The sequence below is a fragment of the Triplophysa rosa genome, linkage group LG9, assembly GCF_024868665.1.
Source record: "Triplophysa rosa linkage group LG9, Trosa_1v2, whole genome shotgun sequence".
Classification (NCBI taxonomy): Eukaryota; Metazoa; Chordata; class Actinopteri; order Cypriniformes; family Nemacheilidae; genus Triplophysa; species Triplophysa rosa.
The window spans coordinates 22309861-22328045 of record NC_079898.1 but is presented as its reverse complement, the minus strand read 5'-3'; the positions used below and the strand labels follow the sequence as shown (position 1 = coordinate 22328045).

Genomic DNA, 18185 nt, shown 5'->3' with positions numbered 1-18185 from the left:
AAGATAAAGAACAATACAGAAACACTCTAATGAACTCGACCGGTCTTGTGTAGTGAACATAATTATCAAAAGATCAAACACTGAGCATGACTTGTTTCTCTGCTTATGTTCGTAAATCCTCTCATTTATCAGAGTAAATTCACAAGACGACTGTTTCAGCCATATGTGGTTTCCTTTATCAGTCTATGAACAAATGTTGACACTCAGTTTAATGAAACACACCAACTAGATAAAAGGGATATGAAAACCACACGCCTATCAAACCAACAATAACCCGCTGTATTAAATGTTCGAATGAGATAACGCCTTTTATGATGAGCTTTGTTGGGTGATGCAGAAGTGACGTTGATGGGTTCCTCTGAATTTCATTATGGCACACACAACAGAGACATTTAACACGCAGGCAAAACTTAGCAACAAAACGTCGCAAGGCATTAGAACGTCATTTAAAGCAGTGAACAAAGCTTTTACACACTAGATGAAATTAAACAGAACAGATACACAGTAGTACACTGTTGATAATAAAGAAATCAACAGTAAAGACTCAAAATGTTCCTCCAGATTCACAGTTTCATTGTTGTGGTACTCTGACATAGATATGCTGTGCTTGGACTATTTTGAACTTGACGTGATGTGAGAGGTTGAAAAAAAACAGTGGCGCAGTGGCCAAAGACTTCTGTCTGCAACACACATAAACCAACAAAAAACACAAGCACAGGCAGAGTACAAAATTCCTTCCTGTAAATGAACTAGAAGTACGTTTTTTAAACGATTAGAATATTATAACATTTGCATATTTAAAGGCGGGGTAACCGATTTCCGAATCACGCTTTAGACAACTGAGTCGGGCCGAGTACCAAAACAACCTTGTAGCCAATCAGCAGTAAGGTGCACAGTGCACAGGACGGACATTAGCCGAGCCGAGCGCTGACGAAAGCGAAAGATGGGGGTAGGGGGGTGTTTGTTTTGGTGATTTGAACATCAACAACGGCTAAGAGAAATCGGACACCCCGCCTTGAACTAAAATTCGAAAAGTCATTAATGGGCTGTCAAACGATTAATCGCGATTAATCGCATCCAGAATAAAAGTTTATGTTTACATAATATATATCTGTGTTCTGTGCATAATAATTTTGTAGTTATTAACACATACACATACATGCATATATTTAAGGAAAATCTAAAAATTAATAAACATATATAATTTCAATTATTAGTAAATATAAATAAATTCATGTAAATATTTCCTAAATATGTATTCATGTGTATTTATAAATACAAAATTAATATGCACAGTACATAGACATATATTATGTAAACACAAACTTTTATTCTGGATGCGATTAATCGCGATTAATCGTTTGACAGCCCTCATAAAGTGATTCTTGGTAGCAATTCGACATGTTTATGATTTTGGTTATTAATTCCCCCAAAACACAAACTACAGTAATTATTTCCAACATGAAACATAATTTGACCATAAATGAAAGTTTTATCAGTTCATCTGTCTTACCGCCCAAATTGGTTGGCTTGTCGATGAGAGATGCGACCACCAGGAGGGCGCTGGTGAGTTTGCCCAGGCGTGCTGCCCTCTGCTGGGCCATGAGCTCAGGCTCCTGCTCCTGAACACTCAACTTCCATGGAGTGATTTTCTTCTGAACTTCTGCCCAGCGCTCCTCCGGCTCCATCTCACCTGTCAGATACAAACTACATCAACTAGGATACAGAGAAAAAGACTATAGTGCGTTATTGCTGTAACACAGTATAGTTTTCTAATACTGATATCTAACACAGATATAGTAATAAAGTCTTCATTCTTAAGATATATTTTTATTCTTTAATCTACATATGCACACAAAATTCAGTAAATAGCATTTGCTAATAAATTAGTACTATTAATAACTATTAGTAGAAGTCACTTCCTCAAAAGCTTGCACAGGTGTAGTCATTATGTCTGGATTTTCATTTCAATGTGATAACCAGACAGCGTCCAAATAGTTTCTAAATCTGACCAAAATTTTGGAATATCTACTGGAAATTATATGAATGAATGCACCGTGTGTCACTTTGGATAAAAGCATTTGACAAATGCATATTTCAACCTCTAATAAAAAATAAAAAATGATATGATATAATTGACTACCTAAGATAGTCAGTCTAATATAAACATCTTTATTATCTATTCAGAAATCCTCACTGTCCTAATAACGCAGGGGTTCTCAACCTTTTTGATTCAAAGGCCCCCTCTGCTCACAAAAACTCAAAACTGGAAAAGTGTTTATTCAATATAATAATGGACAAATAATATATCCTGGTTTTTAGTTGTTTCAAAATGCTCATTTTGTCTCATTTTAAATGATTAGTCAGCATACTTATTTAAACTGAACCAATGTATTCTATTACAATTAGTGATTTCAGAAAAAAAGCAGCTCAGCATGATTCTCGCGGACTTTTTCACTTGGGTGTTAGGGCGCCCCCTGCTGGGTGCCAAAATGAGCTCGTTTGGCCTCTGCAAATCATGCACAAATCACTTTAGCTCCATATATCACACAGATATGTGGTGCAAAATGAGAGACGAACTTGTGTTAGAGACTCGCAGCAGCAGATTCAAGCAGTTGTAGTTATGTTCTTGTGTTTGTGTTACAAAGATGTCCAAGAATGAAACCTTTAATTTGTGAGAAAATATTTTACAAGCATTCAACTCTCATTGTATGGATTCACATACTGATTTGCGGATGTGCAAAACTCGTCAGTGAACGCACGTCTTTTGGATGCAGGTGTGTGAATGTGTTTTGCACCATAATGTAGCAAAACATGCGAGTGCACGAGTACTTTAGGATTTGTGCGCTTGCACTGAAGGATTCAAGAAGGCGTAACTGTTGTGTTGTGTTTGCGGGAGAGAAGTTTGCAACTTCAAATTTTGTCTTCAAATTTACTGATACTCATGTGTGGCCACCTCTACAACTACACATTCCACTCTCACATGCGCTCAGCTGTTTTGCACCAAAAATACACGGACCCCCTGTTGAGAATCACTGGCATAATGGTGTTTACTCTTGCCCTCTGGTGGCCGTTACCTTTATCCTGTTGGATCCAGTCTCCAGGCTGGTGTTCGCTCAGATCCATCACAGGGTTCTTCAAAGGCAGCGACGCACACGAGGGAAAGTTACCAAAGCTCTCAAATTTCCACACCGGAAGCCATTCATCTTCTGCCAGCTCTGAGAGGCGAGGAAAGGTCTCGAATATTGTCTGGGGGAACAGGGAGCGTTATTCAGCAACATTACAACATCACAGAACGGATCAGACGATGCCCTTTGGGCAAAGTGTGTGCTGTGGGGAAAGTTCTTACCTCCACACTGTAATCCCTGATTGGATGGAAAACACCAAAAAAGAAATGCTCCTGGATTCTAGTCCAGTTTTTCATTGCATTGCTGTGGAAAAGACAGCCCAGAATCATCTATGATGAGCAGCCACCAAGCAATCCTCTCATCACCCTTTTATCTTGGCGGCAAGTTTGAGCTCACAATTTCTGCAGAAAAAGAACAAATGATTTCACTCACCCTGTGTTTTGCATGGCCTCAGCCTGGTTCAAACAGGCCTGGACCACCGTGCTCAGACCACCCAGATTCTCCTCACTGAGGACATTAGCGTCTTTCAGCTCCCAAACCCTCTTGAGGGCGAGAAGGGCGTACAGACGGACGCTGAAGTTATGGCTGAAGCACCACTGCAGGATCACCTCCATGGCTCTCCGCCAATGCACCTGCTGAGAGAAGAAACCACAAAAACAGTTCTCAAGCACAAATTCGCTTATGACAGAAAGTAAAGAGGTAGTATAAAAATGTCATTTGTTACCTTCTCGTCCAGTTTTGGGAGGAGGATGTTCAAATGCACGAGGACAGACAGAAATGCGCAGATACTTGTTTTCGTCTTCTCGTGATCCTGCAAAACCAAAACGTAAACGTCACAATGTTTCAAATGTTTTCTTCGATCTTGGCTTAGTGTGAATTAAGTGTAAACTCTGTGGCATTTTAAAACATCACTTTACTGTCTTGACGTGTTGGTTTCAGGCTCAGCCAATGGCATGAGTCTGGGGCGGGGCAACCTGTAATAAATCATGAGTTTAGACTCACTAGACAGAAGCAGTCCCACAGGCTGTGGATGTGAGACGGGTACTGATGGAGGATTAGGATCAGGGTCCACTCGATCAGGTACTTGACTGACGCTTGGTTACTGAAGAACCCGGCCTCACACACATGACTCAACACAAACTCTGACACAAACTCCTGTAACAGAAAAAGCAACATACAATTTTGCCAAATTATGAAATTCTATATTGTTGTGTTAAACACAAACCGGTGTTGGGAAACAACAAAATAATTTAAGAAATTAAATAAAATAGTTTGTTAGAAACTAAATAATATAAAGTATGACATTCTCTAGTTTTATTAGTTGTACTTAAAGGGACAGTTCACACAAAAACAAAAATTCTATCATCATTTACTCACCTTTGAGTTGTTCCAAATTTTTATACATTTCTTTGTTCTGATGAACACAGATAGAGATATTTGGACGAATGCTTGTAACCAAACAGTTCTTGGCCACCACTGACTACCATAAAAGGAAAAATTACTTAATGTTTTTTTGTTCTGTTGAACACAAAAGAAGATATTTTGAAGAATGTAGGAATGTAGTCAGTGGTGGCCAAGAGCTGTTTGGTTACAAGCATTCGTCCAAATATATTTTTCTGTGTTCAACCAAACAAAGAAATGTACTGTATACAGGTTTGAAACAACTAGAGAGTGAGTAATTCAAGACAGAATTTTCATTTTTGGGTGAACTATCCCTTTAACAAACATTTACATGTAAAAGCAATTTGTAACTTTTTGTGGTTAAAAATGAACAAAAATCATTTAGTGTCAAATAATTTAGTACAAGTACATAAAAACTGTGTTAAAAACTCTCTCCTTGCCTAACCCCAATTCACAGTTTATATACGTTTATATGTTTAAAAACAATTAATTTAAGTTGTCAGGTATGATTTTGTGATAGCAGTTTGATGTCATTTTCACTTCATCTCATGTGACAAGAAGTATGCAAAGTAACCTGCAATTTTATGATTCAAAGAAAGATGGCGATAGAGAGGGAAAAATTACAGATGCGGTTAAATTTGTCAAGCTGTTTGAATAATATAGCAAGAAAATAAAACCACATTTTCTGATATTAAATAAAATATATATTTAAATTATGTTAAACACTTTATATAATATATAAAAAAATATTGCTGCCCTCAAAATGCTTTAAATGTAGTTAGATATTTTTAGCTAGTTAGCTAAGTGAAAAAAAGCTTTTTCAAAAAGCTTTACAGTATTTACTCTAATGTAAATTAGAAGAGGATTATTATGCATGAGCGTGTGGAGAGATCTAACCGCTCTTAGTTTGGGCAGTAACAGCAGCAGCGTCTGCCACACGCGGTTCTTCACTCTGTGCTGGATGGAGTTGCTATAGTAACGTACTTTGGATTTTGAAATCTCGGCATCCTGTGAGGAGAAAATAAGAAACAGGATGGAGCTTTAATCAAAAACACATGCAATAACCATGAGAAGCCAATTCAAAAAGAATTTAACACACATACACACACCCTCTTCTAACGAAACACTCACTGACCACCCGATTTCCCGTAAAAGGCGTTTTGAACAATTAAACAAACCTTTTTTAGTAGTCTCTGAACAAGCTCTTGCATCACACGCTGGTGAAGCTGATTGGACGGATTCAGACGGCACAAGAAATCCAGGACGCACATGCGAGGAAACTGATCGTCTCTGTTATCACTGAAACAAAAGGCAAAAATGTAACAAGTGTATATGACATTGTATATAACATTTAAAAGAAATCTTACTCATTTTATCTAAAAATGAAACAGAAATGATTGTGGTTCACCTGTTAATGGCTGTGTTCGCAGCACAACTATCACCAAGCTGCTCAACGTAGCTTTGAACTTCTTGAATGAGTCTGAAAGCAATTGAAAGCATATCCTAAATATTTGTATTTCTTTTAAAATCTTTTAAATCCAAATAATAACATGGTTATGTTTGTTACTGCGGACTCACCTTTGGTCTCTTCTAAACACAGGGCCGTATACACAGGCTTCAGTGAGAATGTTGAGGTGTGAGAGGGCAGAGCTGAACACAACATCTGTCTGGACTCCCTTTTCTGCCCCAGAGGGCAACCACATGTCACAGCAATGCTGGACGAGAACATTAAACACTCCAGACCGGACCTGAGCTAAATCCATCAGCTCATTCACAATCTGTGAAAGATCAAAAGCACACCATCACCGCATTTGATTTAGGAAAAGGATATGTGAAGAAAAACTGAATTACAGGTTTGGAGATCTCTACTGGACCTGTTGAATGCAGGCAGTAATTTGGGGGTTCAGCTCCTCCGTCAGCTGTAGCAGCTCCCGGTTAAAAGCCAAACGCACAAATCCCTGCAGTGTGGACCAGAAGTCATGAGGGTTTGTGCTCAGAGCCTGAACCACATTCCATGATGCACATATGGCATCCACGCATAAAGACCCGTCAGACTGCGCCACCTGGTGGATGAAACAGAACCATGAACTTAACATCACAGAATACAACCAAACAAAATGTAACATGCATGTCTACAAAAGCACATATAGTAAATAGTATTTTATTTCTTGTTTTTTATTTCAAATGTAAAACGTTAAAGATCATCACAGCTGATTGTTGTGAGTGTGGTGCACCTGTGGTAAGACCGTCATCATATAGTCCAGCACTGGCAGCACAAGATGACCGGGCAGTAACGCCAGAGCCTCGACGGCAGCCCGCAGGACCTCAGGGGCCTGCTGGTGCCCGGCAGGAAAAGACTTCTGCAGGAAACTCAGACACATCCACTGGTCTCGAATAAACTGAGCAACGATTCGTCCCCAGTCCTTCAGAACAGGGCTATCCTCCGGACTGGAATATACATTCATAAAAAATGTAAGTGATACAATTTTTTGTAGTCAAAAATAGAATTGTTTTTATTTAATAAAAAAGTTTTCGAAATTGATGATTTGGACAAAATAATGTGGAAAAGGCGGCCAATAAGAGTTCAGCATAGATGGGAAATACTTCAATACTGTTTAAATGCATCTCAGGGTGAGAAACTAGCTGATAAAATGAATTATTCTGCAAATTCAAGGCAAATGTTATTTTGAATGCGTTAAAATCTTTGAATTGTTTTCGTTTTCTTTAGTCACAACATAACTTTTACATAGACATGACATTGTTTTGATAGAAGCTTTTTATTATTCAACTAGAAATGTAGAAAAATATATGAATAAGTAATGAATAAGTCATCCTAAACTGTGTCAAGTGCATATCGCTGCTATCCTTCTCTTCATATTCTGCCATTTTTTTGCCATAAATCATTACTATTATTAGTCACCCTTCATGTCTGTCACTGGGTTTTACGAATATCTAACCAATAAAAAAGTGCTTGTCAACTCTGAAAACGTAAATTGTGTGTTTTCCATTTCCTGGAAAACAGTGAATTTGACACAAGGTTTCAGAAGGACAGCGACGATATGCAGGGCTAGTAAACAATTAAAACAGAATTTCTATCATTATTATTCATTGAACGGTTGCTTTAAGGACAGTGGCAGCCATAACACACTGACTAAATCAAATATGAGTAAATAAGCAGCTCATTTAGATATTTTTTTTAAACAAACCTGACTGAGGGATCAGACGCAGCTGTGGGCTTCAGTAACGTCTGGTTGAGATGTTGAAGAGATGATGATGAAGGGTAGAAGTAGTCGGTCAGTGAGTGTAAAGATCTCGTGGCCTCAGAACGGGAGTTCCATACACCGCCATCTGCAATGTCACACAGCAGAGCAAGCGTGGCCATACTAACCACTCTCTGAACCTGTCCTGATACAAACGGCTTCTGAAAAACAAAACCATACGGTTATGATCTCAAACCATCAGAATCCACAGCTGGTTATTTATTATTTTTCTTTAACTTGAACTGCACCTGGTGAGAAGGTTCATTGAGGATCTTAATGCAGTTGGTGGTGAGTTTGGGGATGTAGTTTTGCCGCAAATTTGAGCCGTACCATGACACACTGGCGTAAGTCAGAACCAGCTCTCTTAATACTGAGAGATAAAGTTCAGCCCTCTCCACATCACAGAACTGGAGGCAGAAAATAAACACAAAATTCAGACAAACCAGCTTTGTCTGGTCTAGATGGTTGATGCAGCTGAACTTCCAACTGTTTGTGTATAAGAAAAGGCTCACCTCCCTCAGTTCACCGCTCAACCTCCTCAGCAGAAAGCCCTGGACCGACTCCACCGCCGACAGCACTTGTGTCTTCAAAGCAACAGCCACAGCATCCTCTGCACACATCAACACAAGAACCAGTCGATGTTTGAAATCCCGCATGCCTGTCTTCTGTCAAACACACACCTTTCTCTGGATCTTCGGCTCTTCCCCGGAGCTGCAGCAGTCGCAGTAGTAGCTGCAGGCTTTTATCCGTCTTGTGCTGCAGCAGGTAGACGTTGGTGCCGAGTCTGTGCAAGACGTCCAGCAGGGGTTGCAGCAGCTGTTCTAGACCAGCAATTTCATTCGGTTCAGCCTTGCTCTGCTGCAGGTCCGCAGACAGCAGGACGGCCCGGGCCAGCAGCTCCGCCTCTGATGGATCAGGCACGCTCCCTGTTTGATCTTCCGGGAGAAAAGTGATGTTTTAGAAGATATATTTAAATTAATACTGATGGTTTGGAAGGAATATTGTTTCAGAAACAATACAGTACTGTATCCTACCTGAGCTGGCTGGAACCGTGAGGAAGGTCTTCAGTCGCTGCTGGACGTGACTGAATACAGAAGCTCTGTTGCTGTTCGATGTTTTATCATGAAGCTCCTCAGAGGAACGTGAATCCCCGTCAGTCAAACGAAAATGGTTTTCATTCATCCGCAGCCAACCACAAAGCTGTAAACACAAGAGTGTTGTGAAAATCAGTTCAAATCAAGCGCCTTTTCACAGTTTGTGCGAGACGTATACATTCGCATTGAGTTGCCGGTGTTGGTTTACCTCCATCCACACAGTTGTGCCACGACTAAGCGACTCTTCAGCTCGAAAACACACGAGGAAACTCAAAACCTCATTTAAAGATACTGCTGACTGCCGAAAGATAGGAAAAATGAACACAATAAGAACATCACTTAATTCATGCAATCATCATGGCTCTTAACATGTTAAGGCTAATTCACACCATTTGTTGGCTCAATGTGAAACCCCTGTCGGTGTTTGCAGGATCAATTGCCGAAACCCAATTCACATACTATCTGTCCTAAATAGTATACAAAATAGAATCAGTATGTCCCAAATCGTAGTATGTTGAAAAGAGTATTCCAAAGATTCGAATGAACGGCTAATTTTACCCACAACTCACTGCGAGTAGGCGGAGTTTAGTGACGCTCCACTGCATTAATAAAATCAAATAACTGATGCGTCACTAAATTAATAAATGTAAGTACAGAGTTAACATTAAACAATAAATGAATAAATACTTAAATGGAAAGAAGAGCTGTAATTTGATGTGTGTTACAGTTAATGGCCACAATGTTGTCTAGGCAACAACGGCCACTGCGAGTATGTCCCAGTGCGTGCAAATTGTTTTGCTAAACACTAAAATGTAATTACTTTTCCATGTAAACATGGCGAGTTTCAATACACTCAAAAGCATTTTAAATGAATGATGATGAATGGCATTTGTTACAAGACATTTTGTGTCATTTTAATCTTCAATATTTTTGTCAGCTTTTTTATTTTTGTTTGCAGCCTTTGGTATTTCACATGAGATCATCAAATGGGTTTGAAATGACATGACGGTGAGTAAACGATCGTAATATTTTCACTAGTTTCGGATGAACTGCTTTAGTTATTTAAAGGGAGAACGGTGCAGTACCACATCTGTCAGAGAGAGGGCGGCATGAAGCAGAAAACATTGTGAAGCTCCTCTCAACAGAACCTGATGAGTGATCATAGCACAGCGTAGAACTTCTCTGAAAACACACAAACATGTCAAATACAGTGAGCAGCTTGTGTACATTACATACACGCGTCATAACTATAGCTTATATTTGAAGTAAGCCTCTTCTTTAATTCCCAGACAGCACTCTCTTTCTCTGTACCTGAATGCCCGGAGCCCATCAGAGTTGAGGAGAGGACGCAGAGACAGACAGCTCAGAGCCTGAGACAGGAAGAGCAGAGGAACGGCACACCAGTGTCGTGAACCCAACCGCTGGATGAACTGCAGCAAAACTGAGCCTGATCAAAACAATATTCATTAAATCTCTGATCAATATATATGATTGGTTTATGTACACTTGACCTTTAAATTCAAAGATTACTGAATTAAGCTTTAAAAATCCAATTATTCATACAGACTGAATCAAATTATGGACTTCATTATTCGTGTAACCTTATTTTTGCTGTCATTTCTGGGCATATACGAACATGAGAAATATTCACATATTCATGAGATGAAATGAACACATCTCACTTCTGTGTACCTTTATTCTCCTCTGGCAAACTGTTGAAGAAATTAACCATAAAGGTTTGCAGTTTCTTTCCAAGCTCTGGGCAATCTCTGATGTTCTGCTGAGGTGATCTGTGAAAACAAACAGCTTAGTATTGTTACAAACACTGCAAACCGATGAACCGATATGAAGGGAAACGACAGGCATCACGTACCTGTGATATAGAGAGCTCTCTGCAAGAACATCCGTGAGTGGACCGACTATAAACTGAGAACCAGAAAAACATTCTTCATCACAAAAACAAACATGTTTTCCAGTACATGGAGAGCTTTTACTTTTTATAATGACATATATTGCCATAACCACTAACAATAAACTTAAAGCATGAGATGGATTTGATGGATGTAAGGATAAACAGGTGGATACCTGTGAGAATGCCAAAGCAAATCCAGGGTGATGCAGCGCTTTCAGCTCTAACAGGTGATTGACTCCTTCCTTCATTACTGCCTTGTTCTCGCTGTAAAACATGCGCTGATATATGCACAACAACCAGGAAGGTGAAAACAGCCCATCTGATGACAGGGAGAGTTGGGAAAGCGGGATTAAAATGAGATCCAAACCAGTAAGAATAACTTTTTATGGTGTGTGCTGCTACATCAATGTACCTTCAACATCGGTTGAGGTCGTCTCAACAAGCATATCGATCCTGTTGAGTACAGGTCGGATCACATGAATCTAAAACAAATAAATATATTTATATTTATATATATATATATAACTGGTGGTACAGTACATAGTTCAAAAGCAAATGTTTTGAACATAAAACACATAAATAATGGAAATAAAATCACAAACGGTTAACTTGTAACTTAACGGTTAAGAGATACACCGATACATGAACACATGACTGTAACCCTTTTTTCTCCTGTAAATATAAGACACTATTTTAATCCCTCAAAATCATACATGACAATACACTTGACACAGCAGTTTCTATATCTAAGCAGACACACTTTATTTCATGTATTGTATTAAAAAGCTGCGCTCCTTAAAATGTGTAAATGAAAGTCTATAAATGTACTGCTATAAATGTATGATATACCCTCTGTGCAAAAAAATTATAAATACGTGTAAAAGGAAATGTAGGAAATAAGACGGATATGAAAAGACAAGATAAGAGTTTTTGAAACAAGTGGCTTTGATGGGCGGAGTCTCACACTCCACTGTGACTGGCTGGACGGCTAAGTGACAGGCGTCTCTTTCATCTTGTACAGACTCTGGTTGGGTCACCACAACAGTTTTTCAATTTCAAAAATTTTACAGTTTCACAATTCTACGCAAATATTCAGAATAAGGAAAATTGCATGTAAACGGGAGTGAAGAGATTTGGTTCGAAGTCCTTACTCTGTTTATTGAAAATAATCATATTAATGGTATATTAATAAGTAAACATTGATGTACAATTCAGCACAGACTCAGCAGTCAGTCAATGTGGCATCTGTGTATGTCTGTGTGTGAACTCAACAAACAACATGACAAATGAAAGAATTTTGAAAATATCTTTATTTAATTTAGGCACAAGTGTTCACCATTAGATACTTTTAAAGATGTTAAAAGAATGTAGGGCCTGCACTGTTTCCCAAGCCACCCACCTTACAGTACAGACCCTACTTCTAACTCTTAGTGAGACCAGGGGCGAACTGAAGACCACCAGGCCAGATTGCTATTCTAAAATCAAGACTATATCGAAGCAAACTAAACTAGAGCAGGCAGTCAACAGTCCCGCCCAGAGCGCTGCACCAGAGTTAGGAAACAAACAAATCTAATGGCGAACACCGGATCGCATCTAAATAAAAATGTATTCGCTTTGAAAATATTATTTGAGTTGCATACTAATCGAGTCATCATTTAAAATATTAGTGAGTGATTAACATTAGGGCAATTCCAACGTTATGGACGTGACATTTTGCGTTATGGACGTGACATAAAAATGCTCAGAGAATGAATTTGTTACAAATATATTGAACCATCTGTTTATATTTTACTAAACCCTTGTTGATAGAGTCTAAACATAAAAAATGTCAGTCTATGAACAGATTTTCTATTTTAAAAAAGGGAAATAAACATGCGTTATGGATGTGACAAAAAAAGGATGTGTTTTTTGGGAGACGATAAACTTTGTAGGATTTCTGTGAAATAAAATGCACAATCCTGAAGCAATAATACCCAATGAATGGAGAAGGGATGCCTCTTTATAGAACATAAAATAGTTATTTTATTTTAATTTTCATGTGTCCATTTATGAGGAATATGTAGCGTTATGGATGTGACAATCACTTACCTGACTATGAAAAATCATGCACTAAAAATAAAACAAATGCTTTACAAATTTGAAGAGAGATCTCACATGGGTATTTGAACCACCAAATGTTAATATCTGTGCTGTTACCAAAGTAAAAACTGTTGGTAAAAACTTTATTTTTTCATGGTAAGGTTGACATTTTCACGGAATTGCCCATTAGTCTTTTTTAATATCTCACATTGTCTTTTAAACATCACGCTGTCGTTTTAAATCTTATTCGTATCTTATTTCTTTACATATCTAACGTTTGTTGCAACGATAAAAAATGAGAAAGAATAAATATAAACGAATAAATATAAAATATATACATCTTTGGCAGCGATCAGATCAGACACATGTACAAAAAATTGACCCTCATTCTGTATCTAAATACAGATTTATACTATACAGTGAGGGAAATAAGCATTTGATCCCCTGCTGATTTTGTAAGTTTGCCTGCTTACAAAGAAATGAAGGGTCTATAATTTTTATGGTGGGTTTATTTTAACTGATAGAGACAGAATATAAAAAAATCAGGGAAAAAATGTTATATAAAGGTTATAAATTGATTTGCATTTCAGTCAGTGAAATAAGTATTTGATCCCTGAACAAAACATAACTTTGTACTTTGTGGAGAAACCCTTGTTGGCGAGCACAGAGGTCAGACATTTCTGATAGTTGGTCACCAGGTTTGCACATGTGTCAGGATACATTTAGTTCACTCCTCTGTCAATCTTTAAGGTTTCTTGGCTGTCGCTCAACAAATTGGAGTTTTAGCCTCCTTCACAGATGTTAGTCTATAGGACTAGGGTCTAGAGACTGGCTAGGACATTAAATGTGCTTCTCCTTAAGCCACTCTTTGGTTGTCTTGACAATATGTTTTGGGTCTTTGTCATGTTAAAGGCTCATCCATGACCCATCTTCAGTGACCTAGTTAAGGGGAGGAGGTTCTCGTCCAAGATATTACGGTACACTGGCCCGTCCCTCAGCCCCTCAATGTGGTGAAGTCATCCTGTACCCGTAGCAGAGATAAAGCCCTAACGCAGAATGTTTCCAACACTGTGCTTCTCTGTAGGGATGGTTTTTCTTGGGGTCATAGTCAGCATTTCTCTCCCTCCAAAAACAGGAGTCAATTTTGGTCTCACAGCACTTTTGCCAAGGCTTTTTCTGAATCATCTTGATGTTCATCGTCAAACTTCAGACGAGCCAGGCGGGCCTTCTTGGGCAGGAGGACCTTGCGGGTGCTTCAGGATTTCAATCTATTGCGGCATAGCGTGTTACCAATGTGTTACCAATGTTTTGCTTGCTAACTGTGTTCCCAACTGTCTTGAAATCATTAACAAGCTTCTTCCATGTAGTTCTGTGCGGATCTTTAACCTTTCTCATCATCATCTTTACTCCATTGGGGAAATCTTGCAGGGAGCTCCAGACCAAGGGCAATTGATAGTTATTTTGTATTTCTTCTATTTCCAAATAATCGCACCAACAGTTGTCTCCATCTCACCAAGCTTCTGTCTGTTGCCTATTCAAGGTTTGTGCAGGTCTCCAATCTTGTCCCTGACATCCTTTGAAACCTATTTGGTCTTGACCATGGTGGTGGAGAGGTTGAACTGGAAGATACAGATTCTGTTGGCAGGCATCTTTTATATACATAACAAGCTGATGTAGGAGTACTTTCTTAAAGCGACAGGACTAATCTGTGGTCCATATAGGCACATAACCAATCTGTGGAGCCAGAATTCTTGCTAGTTGGTAGGGGATCAAATACTTATTTCACTGACTGAAATGCAAATCAATTTATAACCTTTGTATAACATTTTTTTCCCCTGATTTTTTTTAATATTCTGTCTCTTATCAGTTAAAATAAACCCACCATAAAAATTATAGACCCTTCATTTCTTTGTAAGCAGGCAAACTTACAAAATCAGCAGGGGATCAAATGCTTATTTCCCTCACTGTAAGTATGTGAATAAAAACGCTTTAATAATAAACTAGATGAGGTAAAAGTTTGCGAACAAACTTTATGTTGGCTTGAGAAAGACAGAGGGAGAGGTAGAGGGAGAGAGACCACAACCAGGCAAAATGTATGTGGTTTATTAAGTTTCTTATTAGAACTTATTAGGTTTTGCTGGATGGATGGATGGATGATGGATGGATGGTTTGGATGGGTGGGTCGGTAGATGGGTTGGTGGGTTTATCGGTGGATGGATGGATGATGGATGGATGGATGGATGGATGGATGGATGGATGGATGGATGGATAGGTAGATAGAATGATAAAGGGAGTGAAGAGATTTATATAGCGTGCGTGCGTGCGTGAGAGTGTGTGTGTGTGCGTGCGTGTGTGTATGTCTGTGTGTGAGTTTTTGTGATAGAATGATAAAAGGAGTGAAGAGATTTATAGAGCGTGTGTGTCTGTGTGTTCATGTTTGTATATCCCGGTGGGGACCTAAACCTGAATACACACCAACACATGGGGACTCGTGTCGGTCCCCATGTGCAAAAAAGCTAATAAATTGTACAGAACAATATTTTTTACAAATCTAAAAATGCAAAAAGTGTTCTATGATCTTTAGGTTTAGGGATAGGGTTAGGGATAGAATATACAGTTTGTACAGTATAAAAAACATTACGCCTATGGACTGTCCCCACGGGGATAGTCAACCAAAGCGTGTGTGTGTAGGTGTATGCGTGTGTGTGTCTGTGTGTAAGTGTGTGTGCGTGCGTTTATGAGACAGAATTATAGAGAAACAGAAAGAAAGTGGAGAGATTTATAGAAGGTGAGTGAGTGTTTATGTTTGAGAGTTGACAGTAAACATCGTCAGCTGAACATTCTATCATTGTAAGTCTATGAGATTTTTTGGGCAGCTTAATCGGCTTTTTTAGGAAAGCCGTAAGTCTGATCCATTAAAAAAGATATAGCACATTTCCTCAGATCAGTTTGAAGGTTTGTGGAAAGTTTGGTGGATGTAGCTTGAAAACTCTAGGAGGAGTTAGAGTCAGAAAATTTAGTCTCAGAAGAAGAATAATAAGTTTAAGTGCTACATCAGAATGTTTGCTTGTTTCTCAAGCCAACATAATAATATTTGTGGCACGTGGCTGTATTGAAAGTATTGTATTGTGTAAGTTAAGTCGTTGTCACGGTAACAGCACTAACGTCTACTAAATAAAGTTTGTCCTGAGGTCATGTTTTAAAACTTTACTTGCAAAAAAGGGCACTGCATCCACACAGGCGAACGTTAACCAGCAACCAATTTATAACAAGTTCAAGAATTTAATAATTAATCGTAGCGTTATTATGAGCTACAAAAATCTACTCAATTTTTTGTTAACATTGCTTGTAGGCAAAATCATTTTGACATTACCTTCATGGTGTAAAATTAGGGAGAGAAGTAGCAACGCCACAAAAAATAAATACATTTTGATTAACGGTCGTTTGGGACGTTTCCATATCACATCATTACATTGAGAACAAAATAAAGATGGCGACCTCTAGTGGTTGTGTGAAGGTATTCACGTTGAAACACAGCACAACATTCTAGTCTGAATAAGGTAATAAAAGAGGAACATTGATAAAAACAGATTTAAGTGAGTCTCAGTGGTGTGCGGTGGACTTACAGTAAAAATGAGTAGTAATATCCCTACCAATGTAATTCTTGTTCATGGACATAATTTTATAACAAGTGTGTTTATTCAGGGACATAAGATTATTCTACAATCTTGCTTAGTGCTTTCCTTAGTAAGTGTGCAAATTAAAGTCTATAAAATCAACTACTGTACTGTCATGCTACATGTGTGCAAACTTTCACATTTTCAAAACACATAAATAAATAACACCTATATTACATCTATTCTTATACTTATACTTAAATAACAAATACGGATTTCAGTGCCTACAGAGTGTGACAGGAGAAAAACTAAATAAGAAATGTATATAAGCAGTGCTTCTCAACTGATTTAATTTCCATCAAGACTCAGGTTTTACATTGCACATCAAGCAACTGATTTGCAGTAGCCTACTAAAACTGCTAAACTTACTTTACTAAAACGACTACAAAATAAAACAAAGTGTTTTTAAAATCAGCACACTCACAATTGATCAGTAATATTCTTACCTGATTTTCCTCAAGCGTCTCTAATACTAATGCATAATCCTCCCAGAACTCCCTTAGCAGCTGTTTTTTCTCTGATGTCCATTTAAACAAGATCTCCTCTGCAAAATAAGCACATGTTTACCATTTAAACCGCAATCTTAAACACTAGCTTCTCTTGAAGCTTCATCTTACAAGGTCCTGCATATTTCAGTGACTGATGTCCTACCTGTGCTGAGTGTCTGGCAGGTCCCCACATCTTCTCTCCTGGCATCTGCAAGTGCCACACACCGGGTGAGCAGGTAAAGCGCCCGTTTGCGGGTCACACTGTCTCTGTGTGTCAGTCCGGCCTGGATTGCCCTGAAAAACCATTGCGATCTCGTGGGTTCCGGGCGGTTGCAGGATGAGTCTGATTCCAAAGAGCAGAGGTGATCAGATAGAGCAGTAAGGCACAGCAGAACCTGAGCCGTTACCGATTCTGTCCGATCTCTCTGATGCCATGCCATCAAATCCTCCCATATCTGATGCAGAGTTTCTGATTCTTCTGCTTTACTGCAGGACTTCAGTATGGTGAACCAGATCCGAACAATAATTTTGGACACCTTGGAGTCAGACAGATCCTTAATACAGCCAAGTGTGCAGGACAGAGTCTTAGAGATAATGTATCTGTTGTATGAGATGCTGGATAGCAAAACTGCTGTGGCTTCAATAGCAACATCCATGTCGAACCTGCTTGTTTCATGACTGCCATCATCTCTCATCATTAGTACAGGGAGAAGAATTTGACATACCTGCTCATGTACATCAGTCTGACATACACTGACACACGCAGCAAACAGTCCACAGACTGCGCTGAGCAGGTCCTTACCTCCATCATCTTCACCAGAGATCATTTTCAATAGTGGCATGCATTGATCCCATATCACTGACTGCACCTCACAAATGAAACGTTCCTCTCGAGCTGAATGCGATTTTGTGGAAAGCTCCTGGATCAGAGTAGTTAAAGCTTCAATCTTGTCAATGTCAGGCAACGAAGTACTTTGCCAGCGCAAAGTATTGATTAAATTCCCGGGATCGTGACAGTGGGACAGAAGAGTGTTTATCAAAAAACGAGACATGGTACTTTTCTTATTTGCTCTGTGAGATAAAGACCGTAGGCCGTTTTAAAGCGATTAAAATCTTGCACAATGTTTTGCCTTCAACACACGTGTA

General features: G+C 38.8%; 1 protein-coding gene across 4 annotated transcripts in view; it reads right to left on the bottom strand.

Moving 5' to 3' along the window:
• tarbp1 (TAR (HIV-1) RNA binding protein 1) overlaps positions 1-18185 on the bottom strand; it is a 22846-nt gene extending 4661 nt beyond the window's left edge. For 2 of the 4 annotated variants that reach the window (XR_008963530.1, XM_057341845.1), the window contains exons 1-26: positions 17203-18185; positions 16998-17095; positions 11208-11277; positions 10969-11114; positions 10757-10809; positions 10576-10673; positions 10195-10330; positions 9969-10065; positions 9092-9181; positions 8824-8989; positions 8470-8724; positions 8302-8399; positions 8038-8196; positions 7736-7950; positions 6764-6977; positions 6404-6592; positions 6108-6307; positions 5938-6009; positions 5708-5828; positions 5427-5537; positions 4131-4283; positions 3853-3939; positions 3561-3763; positions 3350-3431; positions 3078-3249; positions 1514-1693 (exon numbers count right to left, since the gene is read on the bottom strand). Coding sequence is in view for 3 of the 4 variants with exons in the window: in XM_057341845.1 (XP_057197828.1) it covers positions 1514-1693; positions 3078-3249; positions 3350-3431; positions 3561-3763; positions 3853-3939; positions 4131-4283; positions 5427-5537; positions 5708-5828; positions 5938-6009; positions 6108-6307; positions 6404-6592; positions 6764-6977; positions 7736-7950; positions 8038-8196; positions 8302-8399; positions 8470-8724; positions 8824-8989; positions 9092-9181; positions 9969-10065; positions 10195-10330; positions 10576-10673; positions 10757-10809; positions 10969-11114; positions 11208-11277; positions 16998-17095; positions 17203-18091 (4354 nt within the window). In the remaining variant the exon portion in view is untranslated. The remainder of the gene's footprint in view (positions 1-1513; positions 1694-3077; positions 3250-3349; positions 3432-3560; positions 3764-3852; positions 3940-4130; positions 4284-5426; positions 5538-5707; positions 5829-5937; positions 6010-6107; positions 6308-6403; positions 6593-6763; positions 6978-7735; positions 7951-8037; positions 8197-8301; positions 8400-8469; positions 8725-8823; positions 8990-9091; positions 9182-9968; positions 10066-10194; positions 10331-10575; positions 10674-10756; positions 10810-10968; positions 11115-11207; positions 11278-16997; positions 17096-17202) is intronic. The other 2 variants (XM_057341848.1, XM_057341846.1) reach the window with 2 other exon arrangements.